At 27.9% G+C, this 26,457-nt stretch overlaps 1 protein-coding gene across 1 annotated transcript in view; it reads right to left on the reverse strand.

Moving 5' to 3' along the window:
* cyst (rho guanine nucleotide exchange factor 18 cysts) overlaps positions 1 to 26,457 on the reverse strand; it is a 414,221-nt gene that overhangs the window by 39,386 nt on the left and 348,378 nt on the right. The window contains exons 18-24 of the mRNA XM_075360791.1: positions 24,355 to 24,532; positions 23,784 to 23,911; positions 21,457 to 21,615; positions 20,451 to 20,605; positions 18,091 to 18,223; positions 14,249 to 14,406; positions 11,677 to 11,786 (exon numbers count right to left, since the gene is read on the reverse strand). Coding sequence (XP_075216906.1) covers positions 11,677 to 11,786; positions 14,249 to 14,406; positions 18,091 to 18,223; positions 20,451 to 20,605; positions 21,457 to 21,615; positions 23,784 to 23,911; positions 24,355 to 24,532 — 1,021 coding nt within the window. The remainder of the gene's footprint in view (positions 1 to 11,676; positions 11,787 to 14,248; positions 14,407 to 18,090; positions 18,224 to 20,450; positions 20,606 to 21,456; positions 21,616 to 23,783; positions 23,912 to 24,354; positions 24,533 to 26,457) is intronic.

The raw sequence follows: 26,457 nt of genomic DNA on the forward strand, positions 1-26,457 counted from the left end.
AATTGTTCTTTAACATCATTAACTGCTAGTTCCAAATTAAAATTAAAAATCAAAAATTAAAATCAAATAAAAATAATTTTAAATAAAGCAATTATGCAGGTTGTCCATTTAACTGAACTTATTTTACTATACTGATAGAAATATATTAAATTATACATCACTATCAAAATAGATGGTGGTGTCATCTACTGCAGCTTTCAAAATACTGTCATCTCATATTCTGTTTGAAGATTGATCATATTAAATTTATTTTTATATTTATATACATACTACCTTTTTAAAATGTCTAATCCCTTACTATTTGTATTCATATTATATTTTTTAATTTCCAGTATTTTTAAATTTGTCCTAATATCAGATATTGTATGTTTATTCTTAATCAGATGATCAGATATACATTAGAGATACCCAGTTTACCTTTTTTATAATTTCTAGAATGTTCAAAAATCTAGCCTTGAATCATCTAGTGGTCTTTCTTTTATAAATATGGTCACAATCATTACATTCAATTTTATAAATAACACTCAAATTATATAAATCATATGGATCATTATATGTATTACTTATTAGGTGTTTTATTATGTGGTTATTTATCTGGTATGCAGGTTTAAATTTATTATTATCATAAACCTTTGTAATATGTTCAACTTTTTTATCAGTATATATATATATTTTAAATATACATTGTCAACTTTTTGTGTGCTGTTTATGTTATTAAATGTGTATTATTTTTAATTTTTGACATTTGTTTATTATATATATTATCTACTAAAGAATTATAGCCATTATATATGGCAATTAGTTTTATAATACCTATTTCTTTGTTTAATTTACTTTTATTTTCATTATACTTTGTATAATTAATTGCTTTAATTATCATGTTTGAGTAAGTACTAATTTTGTGTGACCATGGGTGATTTGAAGATCTATTTATAGTGGTTTTGTTAGATGTGGGTTTCTTATATACTGAAGTTATACATTATTTTCATTATTAATTTCAATATTAACATCTAATTTATTTATTTTTATTATTATCAATTTCAAAGGTAAATTTCAATCCACTATAGTAGGAATTTAATTTGTTCAAAATTATTAAATGCTCGTTACATATAACTGGATTATAGACTACAAAAATACTGTCAACATATCTAGTCCATAATAAAATGTCATATGAGTTATTCTGTAAACAACTTTACTTTCAAACTCCTGTAAATAAACCTCAGATAAAATGGATGACAGAGGAAAACCCATCAATACAGTAATTTCCTGGGTGCAATATTTGTTATCAAATTTAAAATAATTCTGTTAGTAACTATTAACATAATAAAAAATAAATTAATACAAAATCATGCAGATCACTTGTTTATTGAAAATATTATTGTTATAAGAAATATATGCAAACAGAATAGGAAGTCTGTAATGTAATTTGAGATGAATGTATAATGCAGCTGATGATATGAGTAAATTGCGAAAGCGCGCCTGCATATATAGTGGAATAAGGTAAGTCATCCTACTTTATTTATTCTGTACTTTGGTTGATTTAATAAAATAAATAAATCTGTATATATATTACAGAGGTATGATTCTTAAAAGAATTGATTTAAAAAAATAATATGTATATATAAATTGGATTAAAAGAAATATTTGCTACTACTCAAGAGGCAAAGGCAGCTGTGTGTTAGTTATCAATATGAATGGGAAAGATGATTTGTGTCAAAGCTAATCAAAGGAGTGCATCTAACAGTAAAATAGCAAGAGCTTTGTTTGAAACACTATGAAAGAAAATACTTAATGAAAAATGGATAACTGTAGACTTTGCAAAAGAAATATGGTACCAAAGTTTGCAGTGTATTCTGATCAACTAATATCAAAGTGGTAATGAAAAAAGTTTATTAAATGCATTAATATTAGTTGTGATAGTGTGTATAGGTATATTAAAAAATTTGTCTCAAAATCTTTAGTATTTTTATAATGACTTTATTTTAAGAACTACAAGTGTGTTTAGAGTGTAGTTAAAATTGTAAAAAAAATAACTTTAAATAAGGTTAAATGATATTTTGCAGAAGAAAATTAAGCAAAAATTGTTTACTGTCAGCATCACAGAATTGAAATAAAAATGTTATCGTATTTTCCTTGTAATTTGTCTTTTATAGTGTTTACAATGTTTTTAAATATATTTTGAAAAATTTTACTGGAATTTTTTTTAAAGTAGGCTTTTTAATATAAACAAATACACAAGATTTCTTTTTAAAAATACAGTGAAATTTATTTTTTGAATGAGTAAATTCTTTATAAATCTACTGATTAACATAATTTTATAACTTGATTAATTAAATTTAACGCACATAATTCTGCTATGATAAAAACATTATTTTTAATTTTAATTTTATTTAACTTAGAAAATGATACTACTGTTGCATAAAAACTAACTTACATAAAATATCAAGATAAGTTGATATTTATATTAAAAAAATTAGTAACTCTAAAAATAATTTTTATTGGTACAAAAATACATATTTTTTTTAATTTTGAAATTTTTTTTGTGAAATAACATAAGTATAAATCATAATAATGATTTTAATTACTTTAAAATACAGAAAGCAAATATTGTATTGATCAGAACAATAAAATAATGAAATTATATTTTAGAAAATAATTGATTTTTATGAATTTTGCAGTTTGTACATGTTACATTAAAAGAGGCTTTGGGGAATGCCAGCTTGGAAATGTTAATAATCTTTACTGAAGATGATTTTTCATATAGATATGTCAAATGACTGCTGCTGTTAACCGCGAGACAGACCATTTGGTCCATCTGTCAGATTTTCTCACTGCACTTACAGAATTAATCCTTTCATGTACTATCATACTAAAAATATATTTTTCACTTAAAAATCATGCACACATTCAATGAAAATAAACACTTTAATTTTGTTATGATGATTAAAAATGATATCATTCATTGAAAAACTTAAGTATGAAATAAATCTTTTATTAGTTAACACTGTTAGAACAAATGGGGAAAATTTTAACATAAAATCATGCATAAACATTTGTCAAGAAATGTTGTTACGAAAGTACAAGCAGTAATAATTACCAGTTGCACAATACTGATCAATTCACATGCTACTGAAGCCATGCTCCACGAAAAAACATCACTTATTCATATAAAAATGAACTTAGTGTTCCATAAAAGTAGCACAGACATTCAAGGACTTCAGTAATGAGCACGGTAAACTTACCTAGTATAAACCTACACCTACCAAAGCCATTCAGAAATTATATACTTCTATATAATGTAAAAATATTAAATTAAAACTGAACAATAATTACAAAGAAATCCTTACCACAGCATTACTTGGTTGAGTAATGCCAAGCAAGAAATATTATACATAAGAAGAGCTTTAGAACTTAATTAAGCCTAAACAAATAATTAAATGTCATGAAATGTATCATTAACTATATTTATACTTAATTTAATATAAATTTACCAGCAAAAAGGTCATGCATTCATTTTAATTTAAAAACTTGGGGTTGATATAAAAACTAGAAAAAAACCAGCAAACTTTGTAAAATGTTTACAAACACATCAGTTGTGATTTGCTACACACAGGAAATGTTTGAAAGATTCACAGTTATCTAACATTGACTGTTCGGTTTTGTAACATTTTTTTAAGTGCTATAATAATATTTTTTTATACAATACTACGTAATAATCTTATGTAGAAGAAGCTACATTGAATTTTTTTTTTAATTTATCTTATAACAGAGATAATAATTTAGTACAAGTATGTTTTTTGTTGAAGCATTTTCATAATACAACCATATTAAATTCATCATTTTCTTTACTAAAAAGTTAATAGATAAAATTAAAAATGTAAGAAAAGCATGAGTAAAAGTTTTTTCAACTTTATACGATTTTAACATAAAAAGCAAGTATTTGTTATAGTCTCTGAAGAGTAATGTGTATTACGCTCTTCAACAAAAAACATCAACAAATGTAGTCAGTGTATTAAGTTAAATTATATATTTTTAAACTATCATATATTTTGCTCTAACATGCATTTTTAATAAAAATGTCTAACAATTTCTTTCATAACAGTTTTAATAATAGAGAAATTATATCAGTATAAAAAATATAATAATTAATAGATTAAATTAACTGAATTAAACATCTATTAATGATTTAATAAAGTTGAAAATGTTATTATATATTTATACTTAATAAAAGTGAATATGAATAACAAAAAGTCTTTTTTTAAAATACAATTCAGAAATAGTATTCATGGTTGTCAGTTATACATGAATAAGCCAAAGAAAAAATTAAAATTGATAAAAACAAGGGCCAAATTGAAGCAATGCAACATGTACTAAAGCATCTTGAAGAATATCTGTTTACGAAATAAAATTAAAAAGGAAAAAAGCAAACAGATATCTCACCAAAAGACTTTTTGTCTATTCTAAACCTAATAAATTTTTTTATTGTACATAATGGTAACTTGAAGTTATACTATAAAATAAACTATGACAAAAACATATGGCAAACTACAGTCAAAACAGAATAAAAAGGGACTGTCAAAAGCAATTAGTACATAGGTAGTGCCAGAAAGAATAAATCAAAATAACTAAGTAAATAATAGCTAATGTTGAAGATACATACATAATCATGTAACAAAGATTTTAAGAGAGACGAAAATAAGGGGAAATAATAATTATTAAACTATCACAAAAATAGAAATAATAAAAGTCATGAAAAATCTAGGATGAAACATCACAGACAGTAAATACAAATATGAAACAAAAAATAAGCAATACTTAGCACTTAGCCATGAAGAAATTAGATAAGAAGATCATTCAAATATGGCTGTCAGAAACCTAGTTTTCTTTAACTGGATCTTACACTACATAAAACTGGTCTCATCTTCTTTGTTATTTAATTATTTCATTCTGACCTTAATACTTAAAACTGTTAGTGTACAGCTCATATACAAGTATTTACTTTACAAGACTTTTGAGGTACTATAAATATAAGATCATGAATTTTTTTCTGGTTTATTAGTTTTTCAGTTTTTTCATCACTTATATGGTGAATAAGCCACAAATGAACTATTCGGAAAGATTTAAAACAATTAATTTGGGCAATAAGCTGATTAGCAAGTAGATTTTAAATTTTTTTCATAATTAAACAATTTTGTCAAAAAAACATCTGGAAATAAAGGTAAAAATAAAACACACACACACACACAGTCTGTTTAGAAAATAACCGAACATTTTTAATTACACACCAATAGAGATATTTAGTGATATATTAGTGATGTGGAACTGGTGGCATTGTTTTGCATAACCTTCTCTGTAATCACATGATCTTACATTGTTGATATCTCGTTTAGTTTTCATGTTATTTTTATTTGAATGCAACGTATTTAAGTGCTAGTAATTAATTTTTGTAATATGCAATTTTCAGGAGCTACGATAAAACATAAAAGTTTGCGTGAAACTGGGGAAAACTTTTACAAAAACATTTTAATTTTTGAAACAAGCTTACAAAGATGATGATCAGGGTTGTACACAATGTTACCAATGTTTTTCATTTTCAGGAGCTACGATAAAACATAAAAGTTTGCGTGAAACTGGGGAAAACTTTTACAAAAACGTTTTAATTTTTGAAACAAGCTTACAAAGATGATGATCAGGGTTGTACACAATGTTACCAATGTTTTTCACAATTTAAAAGGGTCGTCAGTCAGCTGAAGATGACTCTCAACCAGGAAGGTCTTCGACTTCAACAGATGACAGCCGCATTCAGAAAATCAACTATTTGGTGCATGCAAATTGCAGATTGACTGTCAGAGAACTTACAGAAGAGGCTAGCATCTCGCTTGGATCATGCCACGACATTTTGACTGAAAAGTTGAACATCCATAGAGTTGCAGAAAAGTTTGTTCCTTGTTTGATGACCAACAGCAGAAAGAACATCGAATGGATGTTTGTTGGCAACTTCTTGAACAAGCCAATGACAATGAAACATTCATGCAAAGGATCATAATAGGAGACGAAAGCTGGGTTTAACAAAAGTTCAATTATCAAAATGGATTGGCAAAGGATCTGCACACTCCAGGAAAGCACATCAGTCTCGATCAGTGTCAAAGTGATGCTGTCTGTTTTATTTTATTTTAATGAAATTGTGCATTTTGAATTCTTGCCTCAAGGTGAAACAGTGAACTGTGTGTATTATCAAGGCATTTTACCATGATTACATCAAAAAATTTGCTTAAAGAGATCAGAGTTGTGGTGAGACAACTCATGGTTCCTTCATCACAACAATCTGCAACTCAGTTTTGTCAATTCATCAGTTTTATGGCTAAAATCGTAAGACTGTCGCTGAACCTAGCTCCTTGTGATTTTTTTCTAATTTCTGAAATTAGAATCAGTGATGAAAGGATGCCATTTTGAGACTATTGATTACATTAAAGTAAATTTGTCATGAACTTAAAGGCTATTTCAAATGAGGCTATCCAGGACTGCTTCACAAATTGGAAACATCGTTGGGAAAACTGTGTGAATAGGGAAGGGGAGTACTTTGAAGGGACAACGACCAATAATCTGTAAAATTAATTATAAGATTAAAAAAATTAAGATCGGTTATTTTCTGAACAGACCTCATATATATATATATATATATATATATATATATTCCAATATTAAAGGGATTAAATAAAGTAGTTTCAGTCAGTTCTAGCAGAAATTATTATTGACAAATATTCACATTAATGCATAATAAACAAATCAAATAATCTTAAAGGTCATTTGTAACAACCTTACGATTTGTAGTATGACGTAATTCTGTCCTGCTATAATGGATCGTACAACAATCCCCATAAAAAAGTAAAGAAATAGATAATAAAAAAGAGAAATTATAAATGATGGCTTACTCTTCCATACTAACTATGGATATATCATAAAAAGAAAACAGATATTTACCTAAAACGGAGGAATGATCATGAAAATAATTGAGGTTCACTATAATCAACAATGAAACACATGCGTATGTTTCAAACCTTACAGATGATTAAAAATACTCTTATTTATAAAAAAAAATACTAATTTGAATAGAATAATGTTTAAGAATAAATACATATGTATTTAGTTATATTCAAACATAATATTAAACTGATCAAGCAATGAAAACCTTACAGTACTACATATTGCAGGCTTGTTCAATCAACATAGTGCACTAATACTATTATAAAAGACATGCCATAATGTCTGTTAATCACTACAATACCTTCAACTCCTACACTGCTGTCTACCGAATTTGAAAAGAAAATATAATGAATCAATATTTTAATAAATGTATTAAGAAATATCAAATAAAATTTATCCTAAATCATATAAGTTGGCATATATTTAGTAAATTGAACTTTGAAAAAATATCAACCTCATCAACACTAGATATTAAGTCCAAGTACTTTTGTTTATACTATTAAAAATGATGTTTAATCCTTATTCAATGAGCAACCTAATATTTTAGTAAATCAATACTCACAGCTAACAGTATTAACTATAAAAGTATTAACAATGACGAAAATAAAGTCACGTGCAGACTGAAGTATTAAATCAAGTAATGCCTAATTTTTTTTTATAAAATATATTTTATAATTAAAAACATCACAAAGGATTTTTGAAATTTAGATGAAGTATTATAAAATGTTTATTAAATATTCCCTTATTTTTCCATATATTTATCTATAAAAGGGTAAAAGGAGTTGGAAGTCATTAAATTAAATAAACTGATGATTTTTTCTGTTGGAGAAAATACACTGTTGAGACAAAAGTTATTCAGTCCAGTTCATGTGTTGCCTAGGTATTAATCTAAAAAAAAATAAAAAATGCTGTTATCTCTGAAATAGATTTAAAAAAACTGTCGTTTTAATGTTGGCATTGTTACCTTAATAAGTCTGACAACGGCTAGTTAAACTAATTAAAATGTATACAGGTTTGCATTACTCTGATTTTTTTTAAATGCTAACAGTGCCATTGTTGTTTATAAACCACAGTTTATGCATCTCTGTGTGGTTGCATTGTAGCCTATTCAACAGTGCATTATCTGCATATACAATCCCTTCCATTTCAAGGTAGTGAAGTTGTATGTTATTTTAATAGCTGGAACAGCACAGTAAAAGTATAGGTAATGGCTTCCAGTTTTTTCTTTTTTTTTCTCCTTTCAAAATTGTTTTTTCCCGATACTTCTTTGTAAACTTCTTTTCAGGTTTTATATTTATTCACAAATTAAAATACTATACCAAAAATGAAATATGTACATCAGATGCTAATTTTCTTGACCATTAATTTTAGAAACATTGTAATATTAAACATATGCACTTTTACTCATTACAATACATGTATTTTTTTTTTTTTTAATACAGATATTTCTACATTTTTTATATCATAATTAAATTTAAAAATATATCTTAAACCTAATACTCACAAAATTAGAAAAATATGGAGTAAAATAACAAAACTGATAAAAGAAACAATGAAATGAGAAAGGAGAATAACGTTAAGTAAGGAGCTGTCATATAAATTATGAAGATAGTACAGCAAGGGCAGTAGTATTATGTGGCATAGTTTAATTGCTATGATGATGCAATTTTGCAAATTATTTTAGGTTATTTCATGTGTAGAAATGTCTTTATATAACTCGTAGTATGTAAAAGGTTGTTTGTTTTTTCCAACTAGCTTTTCCAACTACTGCCAGGTCTGGATGTGTGTGTATAGTTCAGCAACTGCAATCACCTCTATCAGTTTGCCAGGCTTGACATAATGCATTGTAAGGGTAAATGTATCTCTAAACATGTAAAATTGAACAGACTCAGGTAAACCACTCCTGAGTCATGAGGTTAATTGAAACCCAACTGCCAAAGAACGCCGGTATTCACAATCTAGCATTCAAATCTGTATAAAAGTAACTGCCTTCACAAGGACTTGACCCTTACAACTCTTGATTTTGAAAATCAGCTGATTTTGTGATGATGAGTTTAACTACTAAACTAACATGGCGAGTTAGTTAGTAACATGTAAAAGATGAAAGTGGCACCAGGGCAAATATTTCCTTCATAGCAGTGGAAGTGAAGTTGTTGATTGTTTTTTTCTCAAATATTTAATTAAAAATATTGTTAACATAAGACAAAAGTACTTCACAAAAAACTTTATAGCCATGTCAATAAGATTGAATTTTTTTAAGCTATATAAAATTGAAAAGTATTTTGTTTTAAGAACAATAACAACATATTCAAAAAAATAATTTATTTAAATTACCCTGTTTTTCTTTAACTTACTTTATGGTAAAACAGCCCCACTAAAAATCTACAAGTAGAAGAAATAAATGAAATATATTATAAAATTACTTATAAACTAATAAATTGTGTAAACAATGTTTTAAATTTTAAAATACATACGTAACATAATTATAATACTTGTTATAAGTTGATATTACCATAACAGTTAAAACTATCAATTAAACAACACTTATATTAACTCTGTTTACTATAATAATTTCCTGATTACAAGTTCCAGTGGCCAAAGAATTATGAAGTATTATGTAAAATAAAAAGTGGAAGAAAACTATCCTCAAGATAATTATGGTATGTGATGATTCTGAGATTTATTTCATCAATGATTCATCATTTAAATTTTTCTGAAATAAATATTAATTTTTTATTTACTTAATTAAATGGGGTAGACGACATTAGAGCAGTTTTAACAAAACAGTAAAAGAACTGTACATTCATAATAATATTGTTCATAGTAACTTGCTTACTATAAAAATACTGGATGCATGACAAAAGGAAAGAAAATGATACTAGAAAAAATATTAAGATATTTTGGAAATAGAAAAACGTAAGGAATTTCAGTTAATAAAAGATAATCCATAAATTAAATTACAATAAACTGAAGTTAAACTAATTACTATATTACAGAAGATTGGAAATTAGGTGGCAAATAGTTGTACAGTTTGGTTATCAGATGGAAACTGCTGGTCTACTGAAATAAATAGGAACAGTCTAATGGTGATACAACTGAAGTAGAAACTAACTTTTCTTATATTTTATCAAATATTTTTCTATAGCAACTCATATAATGGGGTTGCATATTATTTTATTATATTGCCAGTATTTTATGGTTTACATTAAAACTAATTTCAATTGAGTTATTGTACTCAACTGAGAGAACCTTACGACTCTGCATGTATAATACTATATAAACGTACATCAAAATATTCACAAACAGAATTTTCATTCACTACCTTACTTCATTGTGCTGGGTAAATCTAAAGTAACTTTTCTGTTGGTTACAAAAATAGATTGTTTATAAATTTGAGCTGTTATTAATAATGTAAAAATGATACAAGTGAATAACTCATATGATTTATCATTACATAACTTGTAATTAATAATTTGTTGCAACATTTTTTAATATTATTATACATAGAGTAAGTTATATTTCTTTATTTAAGCGTTACAATGCAAATCATGTACCATGTAATAAAAATCCACTGTTGTTAACAATAGAGATGAAATTTCTAAACTTAAAATAAATATTTGTATACTAAAACATATTACTACTTTTTAGGAATTCACTCACTCAAACAAATTAATGATTATTACGTTAAAATTTTAAGTTAATTATTTACTTATTTTATAAAATAAAGTACACCAAATTACAACTATACTAACTTTTTTTATGATAAACATCACTTATATTTGAACTCAAAACCCAGAAACGTTTATTGTATTACTCAAACAATACAAATATTTTTTTTAGTTTTTAATAACATATTTTTTTAGCTTCTATAAGTTATTGTACCATACATGTCCATAGTAACATGGGTATGTAATAATGCACTACTCTGTATCTTTATACTTATTTTTAATACTACAAAGAATGTATTGAAGAGGTGTGGGTCAGAGGGGCATATGAGACTTTAATAACAATTGTGCACGCTCAGACCAGCACCTTCAATAATTCAGCCGACCTGTAGCTAATCTGACATTAAACACCATTACTCTCAAAAGTGGCATAACCATTTCTATGAATGATAAACATTCGTGTAAGGTTTATGGAATTTGGTGAATGAAATTACTCATTCCCTGAGCTAAATAATGCAAGTAAGCATGCCAAGCTCTCCAAAGTGCAGGTGAAATTCAGAAATACAGGTGAGATCTTTTTACTTTGATCATAAAAGAGATTGGCAGCATAATGAAAATTATAAAACTCTTAGAAAAAAGCAACTCTGATAGCTACTCAGATTCTTTACAGAATTTGATAAATACACCGATTTCAAAGAAAAGTACAATAAATTTGTATTAGTTAAACAACTCCAAACTTAATAGTGATTAAAAGTGTCCTGTAATTCAACGTTGTCATAACAAACAATTAAATTTTGGCAGTAACCTGGGGTCTAGGAAAATATTTTTAGATAATCTAATTGTAAGGCAAAAGTCAATGTAATGTGCAGTATTTTATAAACTTCAAATATTTAACATTTCTTTGATTACTAAAGGCAATAACAAATTTATATCAATAATTATTCTGTGGCAAACAAGAATCTAATCTTTTATAAACATGTCATGCACACATCATTTAAACAATAGAAATAGTGTTATAAGTACTTACCAATGATTTGACTAATCTGAGATTGTTTGGCATCAAGCAATTTCTGCCTTTCCTCAGAACTGAATGGACTCATATCCTCATCATCTTCTGGACAATTTTGCACTGCCGACCTGTAAAAAAAAAAAAAAAAAAAAAATTCAGAGCTGCAATTCTTGATATAATAAATTTTTGTAATACAAATACTAACAATTCATGTCATCCATTATTACTATATATTACCCTTATTTCCAGTATTTGAATTAAGTTCATAGAATTTTTAAAAATTCTATGTTCATTCAATTTTTTAAAAATCTTTTTTTTCATGTAGAAATGTGATTGCTCATATGAAAAATGGAATTTTATACTTATGCAAGTGTGCTGATAGGAATTTATGGTCATAAAAATTTATTTATGATCATAAATTTTATATGATTTAATGTTAAAAAAATCTACTTTTGAACATTTTTAAATGCTATAAATAATGTTTCTATCTTAAACATGGTTTCCGTTGATATATTTTAATAATAAAAAATAATTAAACATTTTTTAACCACCTTACCAATAAAAAAGATATACGTTCTCAAAATCTTTCGGTTTTTCAAACCATCATCAGGAGATTAAAAATATTATAAGTCAAAAATTAAAATGAGTACACAGTCATGAATGTTTGAATGTCAACAGTATACTTAAGTAGTATAGTTAAGACTTAAGGAGTATACCGTTAGGATCAAGACTGCAACGTTGGAATTTACTTTAAAAAATACAATAATTTTGGGTTTTTGAAGCCGAAAAAAGAACTTTCTGAGTACTTTATTAATGAAAATAGTTTGGCTTATTGCACAAATATTGAAAAGCTTATGTTGAACTTAGGACTAGTTCATAAACCTGAGGACTGGTGCTTTTTCATAGATTCATCGAAGTACAGTTTAAAAGTAGTTCTACTACATAACGGTAACAAATATCCTTTGATAACAATCGCTTACATTAATTTGAAAGAGACATACAATGTGAAGAAAGACGTTCTTGCAAAAATAAATTATAAAAAACATAGCTTGAACATATGTATAATTTTACCCCCTCTCCATATCAAGCTAGGACTAATGAAAAATTTTGTAAAAGCAATGAAAAAGGATAGTCCTGGATTTTTGTACATCAGGCAGAAATTTCCAAATGTTAAGTGAAGAAAAAATTAAAGAAGGAATATTTGTTGTTCCTCAAATAAGAGAGTTGGTCGAAGATGATGTATTTAACTCAATGTTAAATAATATAGAAAGTGCAGCTTGGGCTTCATCTAAAGATGTTTGCAAAACTTTATTGGCAAACAAAAATCCGACAATTATCACAATATTGTTAATCTTCTTACTTCATACAGAGCTATGGGATGTAATATGTCTTTGAAAATACATCTCCTCCACTCACATCTGGATTTTTCCCCAGACAACCTCAGAGACGTAAGTGATGAAGACAGTGAACGTTTCCGTCAAGACATTTCGGTGATGGAAAGCTGCTAAAAAGGGAAATGGAATACTAACATGCTAACCGATTAATGTTGCACATTAATTCAAAATGTGCCTGAGGCTATTTATAAAAGAAAAGCATCAGTAAAATCAATCTAACACAGGTATGGCCCTGCAAAATTATAAATTTTACAGATTTTAACTATATTTTCCCTTAATTTTTTTTGAAGCGTAATTTATTTAAAACCAAGGGTGATAGAAAAATTGTATTTACAGATCTGTAATGTACCCAAAAAAGAAATTCAAGAAATGGTATCACACTTAGAGAAACATAAAAAAATTTTCTTTTGTCTATCTTATAATCTTTTTTTTTTGATAATTAATTCTCCATATAAGCTTGAAGTTTGGGCATGGGAATATGTAACAGAAATTTTGTAGCATGTGAAAAATGCCATGCCTGACCAGGATTTGAACATGGGACCTCCAAATGAAAGGCTGAGACACTATCACTCTACCATGGAGATCGGCAATTTCAATTAGTTTTAATCTTTCTTAGCTATGTTTTTAATATAATTTACTTCTTGTTTCATCTTGTACTTATCATCTCCATCTGTTCATTTTGATCTCTGCCTATTATATAGAATAACTTGTTACACCTTTTGTGACTACAGATAACTTGAAAGTTTTGTGTAATTACGTAGTTATTTATAAGTTTTTGATAAATATATATTTCAATTTTATAATTGTTTCATTTTTTAATGACTAAAACAAACATATATTTTCTTAATTTTTGGTTTACCTCATGAAGTGTAGTTTTTGTCACAGAATTTAATTTTTTTCATAATAATATGCTCATTTATTATTACCATTAATAATTCAGTCATTTTCACCAAACATTAACATTTTGATATTACCAAAATATTTTTTTATTCTCTATTTTAAAAACTTTTTTTTTTAAATACCTATCAAATAACCTTTTAACATACACATAAATGATGAAATAGATGAGTCCACTGACAAGCCTTCTGACTGAAGTTAAACAGTTTTATTAAATTATAAAAGTTCTGATCACAGATATTAAAACAGATGTTCTAAAGATAAATATTTAAAATATACCACTGAAAATTTTTTTGTACCTGATAGCTTGTATCCAAACTTGTTTATCTTTTGGTTTATGGACTTTGAGTTCAAACATTTCAGGATCAGTAGGGTTCGATGAAATAAGATAAATACCACGAGATTCTTGTCCAGCTTTTTCTCGAACAAGAAGTTTCTGTAAGGATACAACTCCCGCCTGCTCAAAAATGAAAAAGTCACAATAAAGCAAACACTACACATAACATTATCTTATTTTGTAAATTTGATAAAATTCATTTACTTTATTAGGAAATAAGTTATCATATAAATACAGAGTAAAATAACATTTTTAAATCTCCACTTAAATGAACCCTAAAAAGTACAGATAAAAATAGATGTGTCTGTTATTTGTCAGTAACTGACAATGTTTTTAGGAGCATTTAGCAGTCTGTTGGGCATGTAACTGCTACATTGCCATCAGTTCATTGTTGTTTGCCTTTGTGAGACTGTGTTAAAATGAGTGTGGTAATAACAAATCCCACCCGTTGTGAAGTTCGATCAGTGATTAGATTTCTAAACACAAGAGGAAATAATGCTGCCGAAATTCATTGTCAATTGTAAGAAACATATGGGCCTATCACAATAAGTGAAGGAAAAGTGAGGCAATGGTGTTGTGAGTTTAAGAATGGCAATGCAGATGTTCACAATAAAAAGAGAAGTGTTCGGACTGACAATCTAGTTGAGCATAAGTGAAAGAAAATCATCGCTTTACAAGTAGCAATCTTTCTCTAGAATTTCCAGAAGTTTCAAAGACAACACTGTTGTAAATCGTGACTGAGACTCAAGGCTATCATAAACTGTGTGCATGATGGGTGCCAAAAATGTTGAAAAGTGTTCACAAAGATTACAGAATGACATCTCCACATGCTTTTCTTGAAACTACGAGAGAGAGGAATTTTTTTCCCGTATCTTTACTGGTGATGAAACATGGATTTTGTATGTCAATGCTGAGATGAAACAACAAACTATGCAGTGGTATCATTCCAGTTCACCTAAACTGAAAAAATTCAAACAAACCCAGTCTCAGAGGAAAATCACGGCAACTGTATTTTGGGACCAAAAGGGTGTGCTTTTGATTGATTTCATAGAACCTGGAACATCCATCACATTAAAAGTCTCTTGTGAAACACTTTATAAACTGCATCATACCGTTCAAACCTAAAACGGGGAACAAGAATTGTTCTTCATTATAACGTATGTCCACACAAAGCTGCATGCACAACAGAAACAATTCAAAAATTCAGATGGGAGATTTTTTTCATCCACTTAGTTTTGATCCCAATGACTACCATCATCTCTTTCTACGCCTCAAAAACTAGCTTGTACCTGAATGATTTGAGGAAGTTAAGAACTGAAAATTTCTGTGCAAAAGGGGCTACAATGCCAGGTAATGGAATTTTATACAGTGGGTTTGAAGAAACTTGTTTCACTATATTAAAGTGTGGAACAAAATAGTGACTATGTAGAAAAATAAAGTAAATAAGTAAGTATTTGAAACCACTATAAATTTTTTACTTTTTTAAATGTTCTCATTTTGCTACCAAACGACCCTTACTTTTGAATTGCACCTCGCAGTTAGTAGTGCAGGATTTTATAAGAATTAACAATTTTAATAAACTGCATAATTTAATTTAAAAACTCGTAAGTGGCAATTACCTGAAATTTAATCAGGAATCATGAAAGTACCTGTAATGTGATCCCTTTTTATTTACAGATTTGACAGTAAAAATTAAAAAAATATAATATTCCAATAAACGCACAATATAACAATTAAGTTCCTGGATTGTAGTCAATAGAAACCCACACAATATTTACTTTCACTCAATATAATACCTGCCTGATTCTATAAATTGTTTATAGTGTTCATTCAACAAATCAAATGACTGAGAAATGCTTCTTTTGGAACCACCTTCAGTTTACTTGTCTAGTCGTTTGAATTGATAAGACATCCTAAAATCTTATCTCTTTTATTTTGTTATAGGAATTTAAAAAAAATAACTACTGCTAAGTCTGCCAAGTGAGATTGATAAAATTGCATAAGGGTTTGTTATTTAATAAAAAAAAGTTACAAACAATTAATTGAAGAATGTGCCGGTGCACTGTCATGGAAAGAAACCAGGACACATTTTCTATAAATCCATGCCTAAAATGATAAATTTGAGTGGCCAATCCTTTTGTACACTATCACTTCTTTATAAAATCTACATTTAAAGTCTGATTTTTAAGTACAGATTAATCATGAATTGTACTTTTGGCATACAAATTGTAGTAATCAGAATTGTTTTCACTCATGAATTTTGTAGTCTCAATTTTTGAGGTTTGGTTTCTTTAGAATACACTTGATATTTATTTGTCAGATCATAAATGAAGCACTAGCTTTCATTACTCACTAAAATCCGGTTTAGATCTCTCACTGACTACTTTAATCAACTCAACAAACAATGCAACACGTTGACGTTTTTGTTCTGATGTTATCAAATGAGAACAAAGTTTGATTAAAATCTTAAGTACAGTCTGTAGTAATCTTGTGATTTCTTCTAACATTTGACATTCAAAGTTCTATCTTCAGGCAAAATGTTTTAAACCATAACAAACAAAGTCCTTTGGAAACACTTTTCAGTCCAGTCGATAATCAAGCTAAAAAAGCACCTTTTGATCTTTTAATTGTGAAATCGTCCCATACTTTACTGAAAACTTACACGCACCTAAGTTTCATGCAAATATACTATTCTTCCCTCTTCCACATATTTTTTAACGTCTGTTAAAAATGCAAACTGCCGCCAGAAAATTATGTCATCGCATTCAATCATCACAGATGTTAGATTTCTTTTTCCAAAAACAAATACATTATCTTTCACTAATCGATAGAAACTCCTTAAACTGAAGTTAGGAAGATTACTGTCATTATTTACTACTGCCAGTACCTAAGAAATGGTTGGAAGTTGGTTTTCCATAAAATAATAATGAAATGTCCTACTTATAGCATTCATTACAAAGTTCTTGTGTTTAACTTTATGGCTAGTTTTAATAACAATTTTTTCCTTGTTGTTCACGCGTGATTTCCCTGTTCGTTTTTCACTCATTTATATTTCTAAACACAGTAGCATGGCTAGATTTAGCTGCCTCACACATTACCTCAATTATAGAATTAATACTGTCCTAAGGATTTGTTTTTAAGAAATCATAAACACTAGCTACAGTTAACCTTTCCCCACTCTTAATCGGCTTTCCTTTTTTATGAGCACTTCTGCTGGCTGAACTCATTTCAGGTAAAAAAAAAAAAAATAATAAATAAAAAAAATTATACAACATAAATGGATTAAACAATTTTTAAAGAACGGCATATGCAATAAACTTTCTGTGCGATATGTGAAATCACAGTTGCAAAATTAATAATGAATATGTAAACTTTATGACACACATCTGGTTTCAGCGAAATACAATAGAAGACTAAATGTTATTAAGAAAATGATAAAGATTGTATAAGAACAACCGCAGCCTAAATGTAAAGGAAAAGATTTCTGTATCAATCAGAACATTATAGTCAGTCATTACTCACAATTGTCAAAATCTGTTAACTGATTTATAAATACATACATATTAAAGAGAATAATGTAATATGTGTTAAATATACAAATAAATACACATGGAAACTTTAAATAATATGTGATATCACAAGCAAGCATTTCATTCCTTTTCCCACGGCAGATCATGAATTGCAAAAAAAAATAATACTTTAAGTCATCATGATTTAAACAACCGCATCGACTAACCATGTCATTTAGTATACATATACATTAATCATTAAAAAAAAGAAGATAGAAAAACCAACTTATTTTACCTTATTATCTGGAGTAAAGAAGGTGTACTTATGATTATTTTCTACAAGAAAAAATAAAACGTCAGATAATACAATGACCAGAACTACGTGCATCTTTCCTCTACCTTGCATTAACATTGCTAATCCTTCAAACCTGAAATATTTTAATATATTAGTAGAGTAACAACTGTACATACATACAAGGTACCAATACCATGCAACTGTCATAAAATTAATGACTATTTGTCATTTTCTCTGAAACTAACATCTCAAATGTGATGTCAAATATGAACATAATTCCTTTATTTTTTAGTATTTTATAATTATGAATATGGAACCAAAAATATAAAAAAACAGTTAAGAGTTCTTGAACAAAGTAGTATGTGCTACTGCCAACTCCACAAAAGGTTCCAAAATTGTTCATAAGGCTTGATCAGATAAATGTGGTACATAACATTTTCAACAACATGATCTTATCAAAACAAAAAATACATGGACTTTTGTGTTTTTCTTGTATTGCTGGTGATATTAATCACTGACATCTATGCTATTACAATCATGATAGTTATTATTATCTCATTTAAAAAAAAATTATATTCTCCAAAGTTAACAGTAGATTTATAAAGAAACCTTTAAGAATGTAAAACTTAATTATTATACAGGCGAATCACAACAAAGTTCTCCTGGGACTTTCATAACCTATTCTACTTGTAAAGTAATTATAAAAGTTCACATAAACATATGTCTTAAAATACTTCATTTGCGAGTTACAGCTAATGAAAGATTTCGCTCAGGTTTCAGTAACATGAGGTCATACTGAAATTTTCAAGATGTTAATTAAGGACCAGAATTACTAACGTCTAATGGTTTTTGACCTGAAAAATTGAATAAAATAGGTCCCAGAACCACATCTGCAGTAGTTTTTGAGAAATTTCTCTAAACCATCAAATGTGAAACTCCAACCTGCTTAAAAACACGTCTTGTACTGATGGCTGGATTGCACTGAAATGCTCGATAATAATTTCATTACTAACAGCATTGTGTTAAGAGTTCATAGCTGGTATATATACTAGGTACCCAATAGTCTTTATATCTATAAGTTATAAGTCTATAACAACTGTTTTATACAATTTTACACCATCTTGTTCAGAATAAAATTCTCTAAAAGTTTTTTTTTTTTATTTCTATGTGTTTACTACCCATTTAACAAAGTTACTGTGGGTCATACAAAACAGGGTTTTTAACCCAATTTACTGGTTTTCATCCCAGATTTCTCAAAAACTACTGCAGATACGGTTCTGGGACCTCTTTTATTCGATTTTGTAGATGAAAAACCTTAAGAAATCACTAATTCTGCTTCTTAATTAATGTCCTACAAATTTCAGTATGGCCTCATTTTATCTGAGTAGCTGAAATCCAAATGAAATCTTTCACTAGTTGTGACTCACAAATGAAGCATTTTAGGACATATGTTTATATGTACTTTTTCCATTATTCTCACAAGTAGAATAGATTATGTAAATCTCCACAAAACTTTGAGATACACTCTGTATAATCACGCAATACTATAAAAACCAAGAAATTAATTTTATAATAAATCATAAAAAATTGACATATTCATTTACATAACAAAAATTTTATGTTAAACATTTATGATATAGTTATAACAATTATTATGATACATAATAAATTCTATTTTCCCTAATCACTATATATACATAAATACTGTTTACTCAAAATAATTAAAAAAGAGATTTTAAAATTTACAGTTCCTACAACTGAATACTTAAAAAAAATTATTTAATTTATTCTAAAAAATTTGGAAGGAACAGTCAGGAAACACTAAAGATCAGCGTGATTAAGGTGCAGCAACACCAAACATTTTTTAAAAGTATATTTTATGTATCATATCATATCATACATTTTTAAAATGAAACTGACTGATGAGATAAAATTAAAAATGTTTTAATTTTTATATGGCTAATTTTCAATGCCATATAAAAATCAAATTTAAAATTTTTATAAAAATATTAAAATCATAAAAAAATAGAAATTCTTTCACCGTTTTAAGAAATTTTATTCATAGTGTTACAGATTTTATTTCATAGTACAGAAATTGAAATACCTAGGGCCTTCAAATTTAGAAAAGCTGTATTTTTTAGTCTTGATAACAAATTTATCACGCTGACCCCTATGAATAAAAAAATGTTTGAATTTTATATACAAACCAATTACTTATGAGCAAAATTCCTTAAACACAAAAATGGCTTATTGCATGCCTTACATTCCAATAATCTTCAACATACAATAAATTGTTTTGGCTATAATTAAAGTATATTATTAATCAAAGTGCTCTTTAAAATAGAATTAAAACAACTAACCTTAATTTTCTATTATCAGATAAAATATCTGACTTTTTAAATTTCAATCCTCTATGTACAGTAAATGACTTTGCTTCAATTCTGTTATATATCTCTAATTTTCTATCTTCCTTCTCCTTTTCAGCAACTTGTGCATCAACCTCTACAAGAATTTCCTATTGAAATACATAGGTTAAGAATATTAATTTTAGAATTTTTACAAGATATATTACAGTAATATACCAATAGATGTGTACTCTCCAGCCATTAAATGGGCGATTAGCAAAATCCCTTAGACCAAAATATAACGGTTCTTAGATTTATGTTTATCTAACATTTAGGATCCTTTAATAAAAATTTTTAAATAATCAAAACACTTTTAAGAAGGTAACCTTCCTTAAAAGGTTAATTGCATGTGCAGCTTTTTAACATATGAATGAATGCAATTTTGAACTTAAATTGCTTGCTGAACCATAAGGAAATAACAACTTATATACATAAAACATAAAAATAACTTAACAAGAATAAGTTACGTTAAACTTAAAGAATAACTTAAAATAGATCTGGGTATCTCACCAGACTTCATAAACCAGGACTGCTCATTGAATGTATTGCTTCATTGCTAAATGTTTTTTATTGTATTTAAACGGTAAAGCAAAGGTAACAAGAAAATCTAATAGATAAAAAAATTATATAAACTGAAAATATGACTATAATATTTAAATAGAAACATATTATATAACTGTAATTTTATTTACTAAATGAAATTACAAGGCAAAGTTAACACAAAGATTTAAACAAATCTCTCAAGTGTACTTAAAAGAATGTACTTGGTGCAAACTACAAATTACATAAATATCACAAAAAACCTTGTTTTATTTTTTCTTTAGCGACTTAGAAATATTTCTGGAGTAATTTTTGTAAACTGCTTGTTATTACTGGGCACAAATAATGGTAAATGTTACACAAAACTATAATTAACCACAAATTAAATGAATGAAAAATTATTATGTAATTTTCAACTTACCTTGACTAGAGCTAATGCTTTTGAGAGTTTTTCTTGTTCTAATTTATTTTCTTTTGAAGTCTTTATTAAAGGTTCAATTAATAAGGGATATTTTGTCAGTCTTTGTGTCACAAATAATATACACTCAGGTATACCCTTCTTTTTTAGTAGAGGATTTGCCTAAAACAGATTAAAAAAAACAATAATCTTTAAAAAAATTATTTACTACACTTCATTACAATTATCATTAGAGATACTATAGATCATTGATTCTCAAACCTTTTCGCCCACCACCCACATTCAAAATAAACAATTTTCTAGCGTCCCCAAAATTTTTAACTTACCATTTGTTAAAAATAAAATTGTAATTGCCATTTTTAAGATATGATCTTAAAAACAGCAATTGCAATGATTGTTTTTAAGCATGGCATATCCTATTTCTGAATTTAAATACACTTTGCATTTTAGTTTGAAATATCAGGAAAACATATTTTTGCTTTTTTTTTAATCAGCCACTGCCTTCCTAGACTGCCTCAACGCCCCCAATTTTCTGTGGGCCTTTTACTGTCCCCCTGAAGGCCTTCAGCACTCACAAGGGGGTGTTATCATCCTCTTTGAGAACAAATGCTCTAGATCAACAGGCAAAGTAAGAGAAAGAAATGATAACTAACTAAATCTAAAGGCAATTTAGATTAATTTTCATTCGTCTTTCTTCAATTTTCATCTATGATTTTCTTCAATCTCCTGAAACCAAACTGACCTGAGAATAGATATTACGAGATTTTATTATTCTAATAAAAATTAATAATTATATATAGCACTCAGATAAAGATGGAAAGGTTATTATTGCCTAAAATTGTTCATATCTTTAGGCTCAATCTTTTTAAAGACTGAAATGACATTATTACAATTCACAAGACCAGGGAATACAGCATTGTTAAGACAGAATTAATAAGGAGTAAGGGGTCTTAATAGGCTTTGATGGCAGGAATTTACTACAAAAAGAGGTATAACTCACTAGCCAAGTAATCTAGAAGGATTTCTCTGGTCTAATATTCTCTTAACATCGTTCAATAATGGTATCAAACTTAGAAACAGTAATTGTAAAATCTGTAATTTTATAACTGGCCAGCTGTTCCACACTTTTCAACTATTGTTTAATTTATAGATATATCTTGGAAACTGAATTACTTACATCCATGATTTGCTTTGGTTTTGTAACAATTATTTTGATGCTTATTGAAAATGTATGGTCTGACTTTTTAACAATACATAACTGATATTTAGCAATCTTCCTAGCACAAGTTGTGTTTTATTCCTGAGTTAGCAGATGAGTTTAGTATCTTAAGCCCATTTACAACACTTAAACTTACACACCTTTTTAAGATAATTCAAGAAAATCAGCTATCAGAAAATTATGGCTAAAGTGTCTTATTTACTTTGTATGCATTTAAGAAAACTGGTAAGTCTTGTTACATGAATGTTTCAATACCACTTCAGTAACTTACATAATTCTGAAATAATCTGAACCACTAAAATCTAGGTGAAAAATTTTGAAGCGACTGGTTCTGTTTAAAAAAAATAGACTTCCAGGTAAAAAAGAATTAACTGAACACATGTTTAAGGAATTGATTCCACCAGAGCTACATTGCTACATAATCCTAAATTAAATTTTTTTACCGCCTTCGTACAGTTTCAGTGGGTACATTGAACACCAATTTCAACAGGATTATAGATAATATATTTACAAATACATTCATATAAAATTAAACTAATGCAAGTACTAATAAATAAACCGCATGACTACTTTCCATCATCTTAAATGTGATGAACATTAACAATAATTGACATATATGACATAATTGAGCGATGAAACACGGTTCTCTCTCATTGTTAATTTAAAATGTATAAATAAATGAAGTTACTGACACAGAGTAAAAACCCGCTTAATGAAATCATCAGGAGCCATTGGACAGAAATAAAGTTTCTATATGGTATATGATAGTGTCCTTTGGAATAAATTAGTTCACACTTTTTTTTCAGGATAATATGGTGTTCTATGTGGCTAATGTGAAACTGCAGATTTGATACAATGAAATTCATTCTTGCACAGGCATTAAACACAAAGACGTTCAAACACAAAATCTTGACTTAAAGAATGTATGAAGTGAAATGGTGATCACCTTGAAGTGTAATGTTAGAATGTAATTAAATGCTGTAAAACATGCTTACAATTAAATGTAAATTTTTTAATAAATAATATTACAGAATTTTTATAACCACATATTTATTTGGGTTATTCGCATTTTATGATAAATAAACTTCACTAACAATGTGTTGTTCAGTACCTGGCAGTGCTTAATAAATTCGGCAAAACGCCTGTCATGTTGAAGATAGTCTTTATATATATCAACTGCATCTCTATGTCTACTGCAGAACTCACCATAAGCAGCCTTTAATCGAGCAGCTCCTTGCCCTTAAACATACCAAAACATTATAACTCATAAAAAAACACAAACGTCTGAAGCTTGTTTGAGGAAATATGGAAAAGGAATTTTGTAGCATATAAAAATACCACTCCTGACTGATATTTGAATCTGGGACTCCCAGATGAAAGATCAAATGCTACCACTCTGCCGTGGAGATCAAAAAGTTTTTAAAAAAATTTTAGTCATAGCCGATATTAAATTTCAATAGTACGTAATGAAACAGTACTCAGCTTGTTAACACTGTTATTAATGAAAATTGTTTAATAAAAATGGCTTCGGCAGTGGTATTTTATAAATATTCACATCTCAGTTTCCAGAATGCTATATCCTAAGGCATTCCAGGTATAGTATAACCATTGGGTTAGATGATAAAATAAAAATAATGAAAACTTTCATAAAAATCACTTTCATATTACTGATATCACTATACCTGAAAACTGTTCTAAAAGGACATCTCCAATATATTCGACTACAGGTGCTGTCCTTTGTCGTTGCCTTAACCGATGGAGGAACCTTAAATGAATGTCAGTGAGATCAGAGAGACGAGGAAACATCCTTCCTACATTTGGACCTAACTGGAAATATTTCTCAAGTCCTTCTACAAAAACCTGTTAACAGACAAAACAAACCACATTATAAGTAAACAACTATGAATCATTTGAATCGATTAAAGAATATTAAAAGTTAGACAAACCAGTGCTGTAAAATTCCTTAAATCACCATGCAATATCACTTCTAAAGTAATTTTAAAGTACAAAGGTGTTCTGATGTAAAATATATATTTTTCTACATCTGAAGATAGTAAAAAAGAAGGTATACTGCATGTGTTGTAGTAAAAATCATCAAATGAGTGTACTTCAGCTCTTTTAATTTTACACTAGTTACATTGAAAAAGCAAGATCCATTAGAATGTTTTCTCTTCTCTTTATGTGTCCTCAATTAATAGATGTAAGATACCAATGATGATAATCTAATTTTTTTTTTTTTGGTGCTTTCTAGAACATCTCGAGAAATGTAACGATAACTAAATTTACATTTGAGAGTCATAAGATTCGTCCTCAATTAAGTCCCTCTCTTACTTTACCTTCATCTAAAGTATCAGCAGCACTACTTCAAATTATACCAGATGCTTTCAAGTGACTTAAAAGCATTAAATGCTTATATTTATATCATGTGTCTTAACTACTCTCTCCAGCTTTCTTTTCTGCATTTTTCAAAGATTTCCATATTTTCATTCACTAATACTTTATTGTTTGTGACTGATCTGTCGAAGGAATTTCAAACTGCAGCTACATACCCATATTTTTAATTGCATTCTTAACACTAAGTACTGATGTTCCACTAATTTATGGATTAGTTTCTGATAAAACAAAATTTAAAGAAAAAATAAAGTACCATCTCAAAGTTGCTCAGTTTGTCTTATGATTGTGATAATGGTTCTTCAAAACTGGCCTAACCTAGTAAAGGTTACTCAGGTTTTCTTGATTCTATATTTTACTTCCTGATGAGGATTTCTTTGACCTCATATGTGCATAAGTTCATGAACATTTTCAAGTTTATTTATTTAAAAGAAGCCCACTGAATCAAATCTGTGTTTGTTTTATTGTATATGGTTACAAGGCTGTGCAACTGGGCACATCTTGGGTGAGGGAAAGAGTGGTTTCTGAATGTTTATGATACCAAAAAAATCAAAAACTTGGGATAATAAATAAAAAGGCAGGGCAAAAAGCAGAAGGACACAATGGTATGCTTAAGTTAACTTCTAGAAGTACCTAACTGTCAGCCATTATAAATAATCTTCTTTGTGACCAACAGCAATGGAGGCAAGATCTACTTAAGGCCTCACTCAGAATTACTCATTTTTATGATTAAACTGAATAAATATTTAACATGCTGTGTGGGTTTTGGAGTTCTTCAGAATCAGAAAAATGCTATTCAGTATTCCTTTGCTCTACAAATGGTATCAAAAACATAACTGTGACATGCTAGTAAACTTTTAGACAATTAAAATTTGCTTTTAAATCGACTCGGAACTTTTATACTTAGCCATATCATTAAAGAAACAAGTTCAGATGAGAAGCCACTTGAATCAAATAAAGAATATTTATTGCAGATATAATATTATAGAGATCAGAGATCTTCTTCTTCTGGAATCAGAGCAACAGAATGAACTCTTGAATTAGTTTAGAATAAGAGTTTATCTTGCCTACCCTATAAAATGGGCACAGAAAATGGTATAATTTAAACATAATAATTTAATGGTTTAATTTAAACATTCAAAGCAATATTCTTTTCTTTTAATTTTTAAACGTAACATATTTTTTTTATATTCATATAATTATAAATTTATTTTTGTGTTTACATTTTCTTTACTAAATCCCTCATTTTACTAACGATTGTTTTAACAAGTGAAATATGCATCTGATTTCTTTCTATTAATCTTCTTTTTTTTTAATAAATAAAATAGTTTTTTAGTGTTTCATTTTGTAATTTTATTTCAATAAAAATAAACAGACATGTTTTTCTAAAATTC

Source organism: Lycorma delicatula, chromosome 3 (genome assembly GCF_047948215.1).
Source record: "Lycorma delicatula isolate Av1 chromosome 3, ASM4794821v1, whole genome shotgun sequence".
Lineage (NCBI taxonomy): Eukaryota > Metazoa > Arthropoda > Insecta > Hemiptera > Fulgoridae > Lycorma > Lycorma delicatula.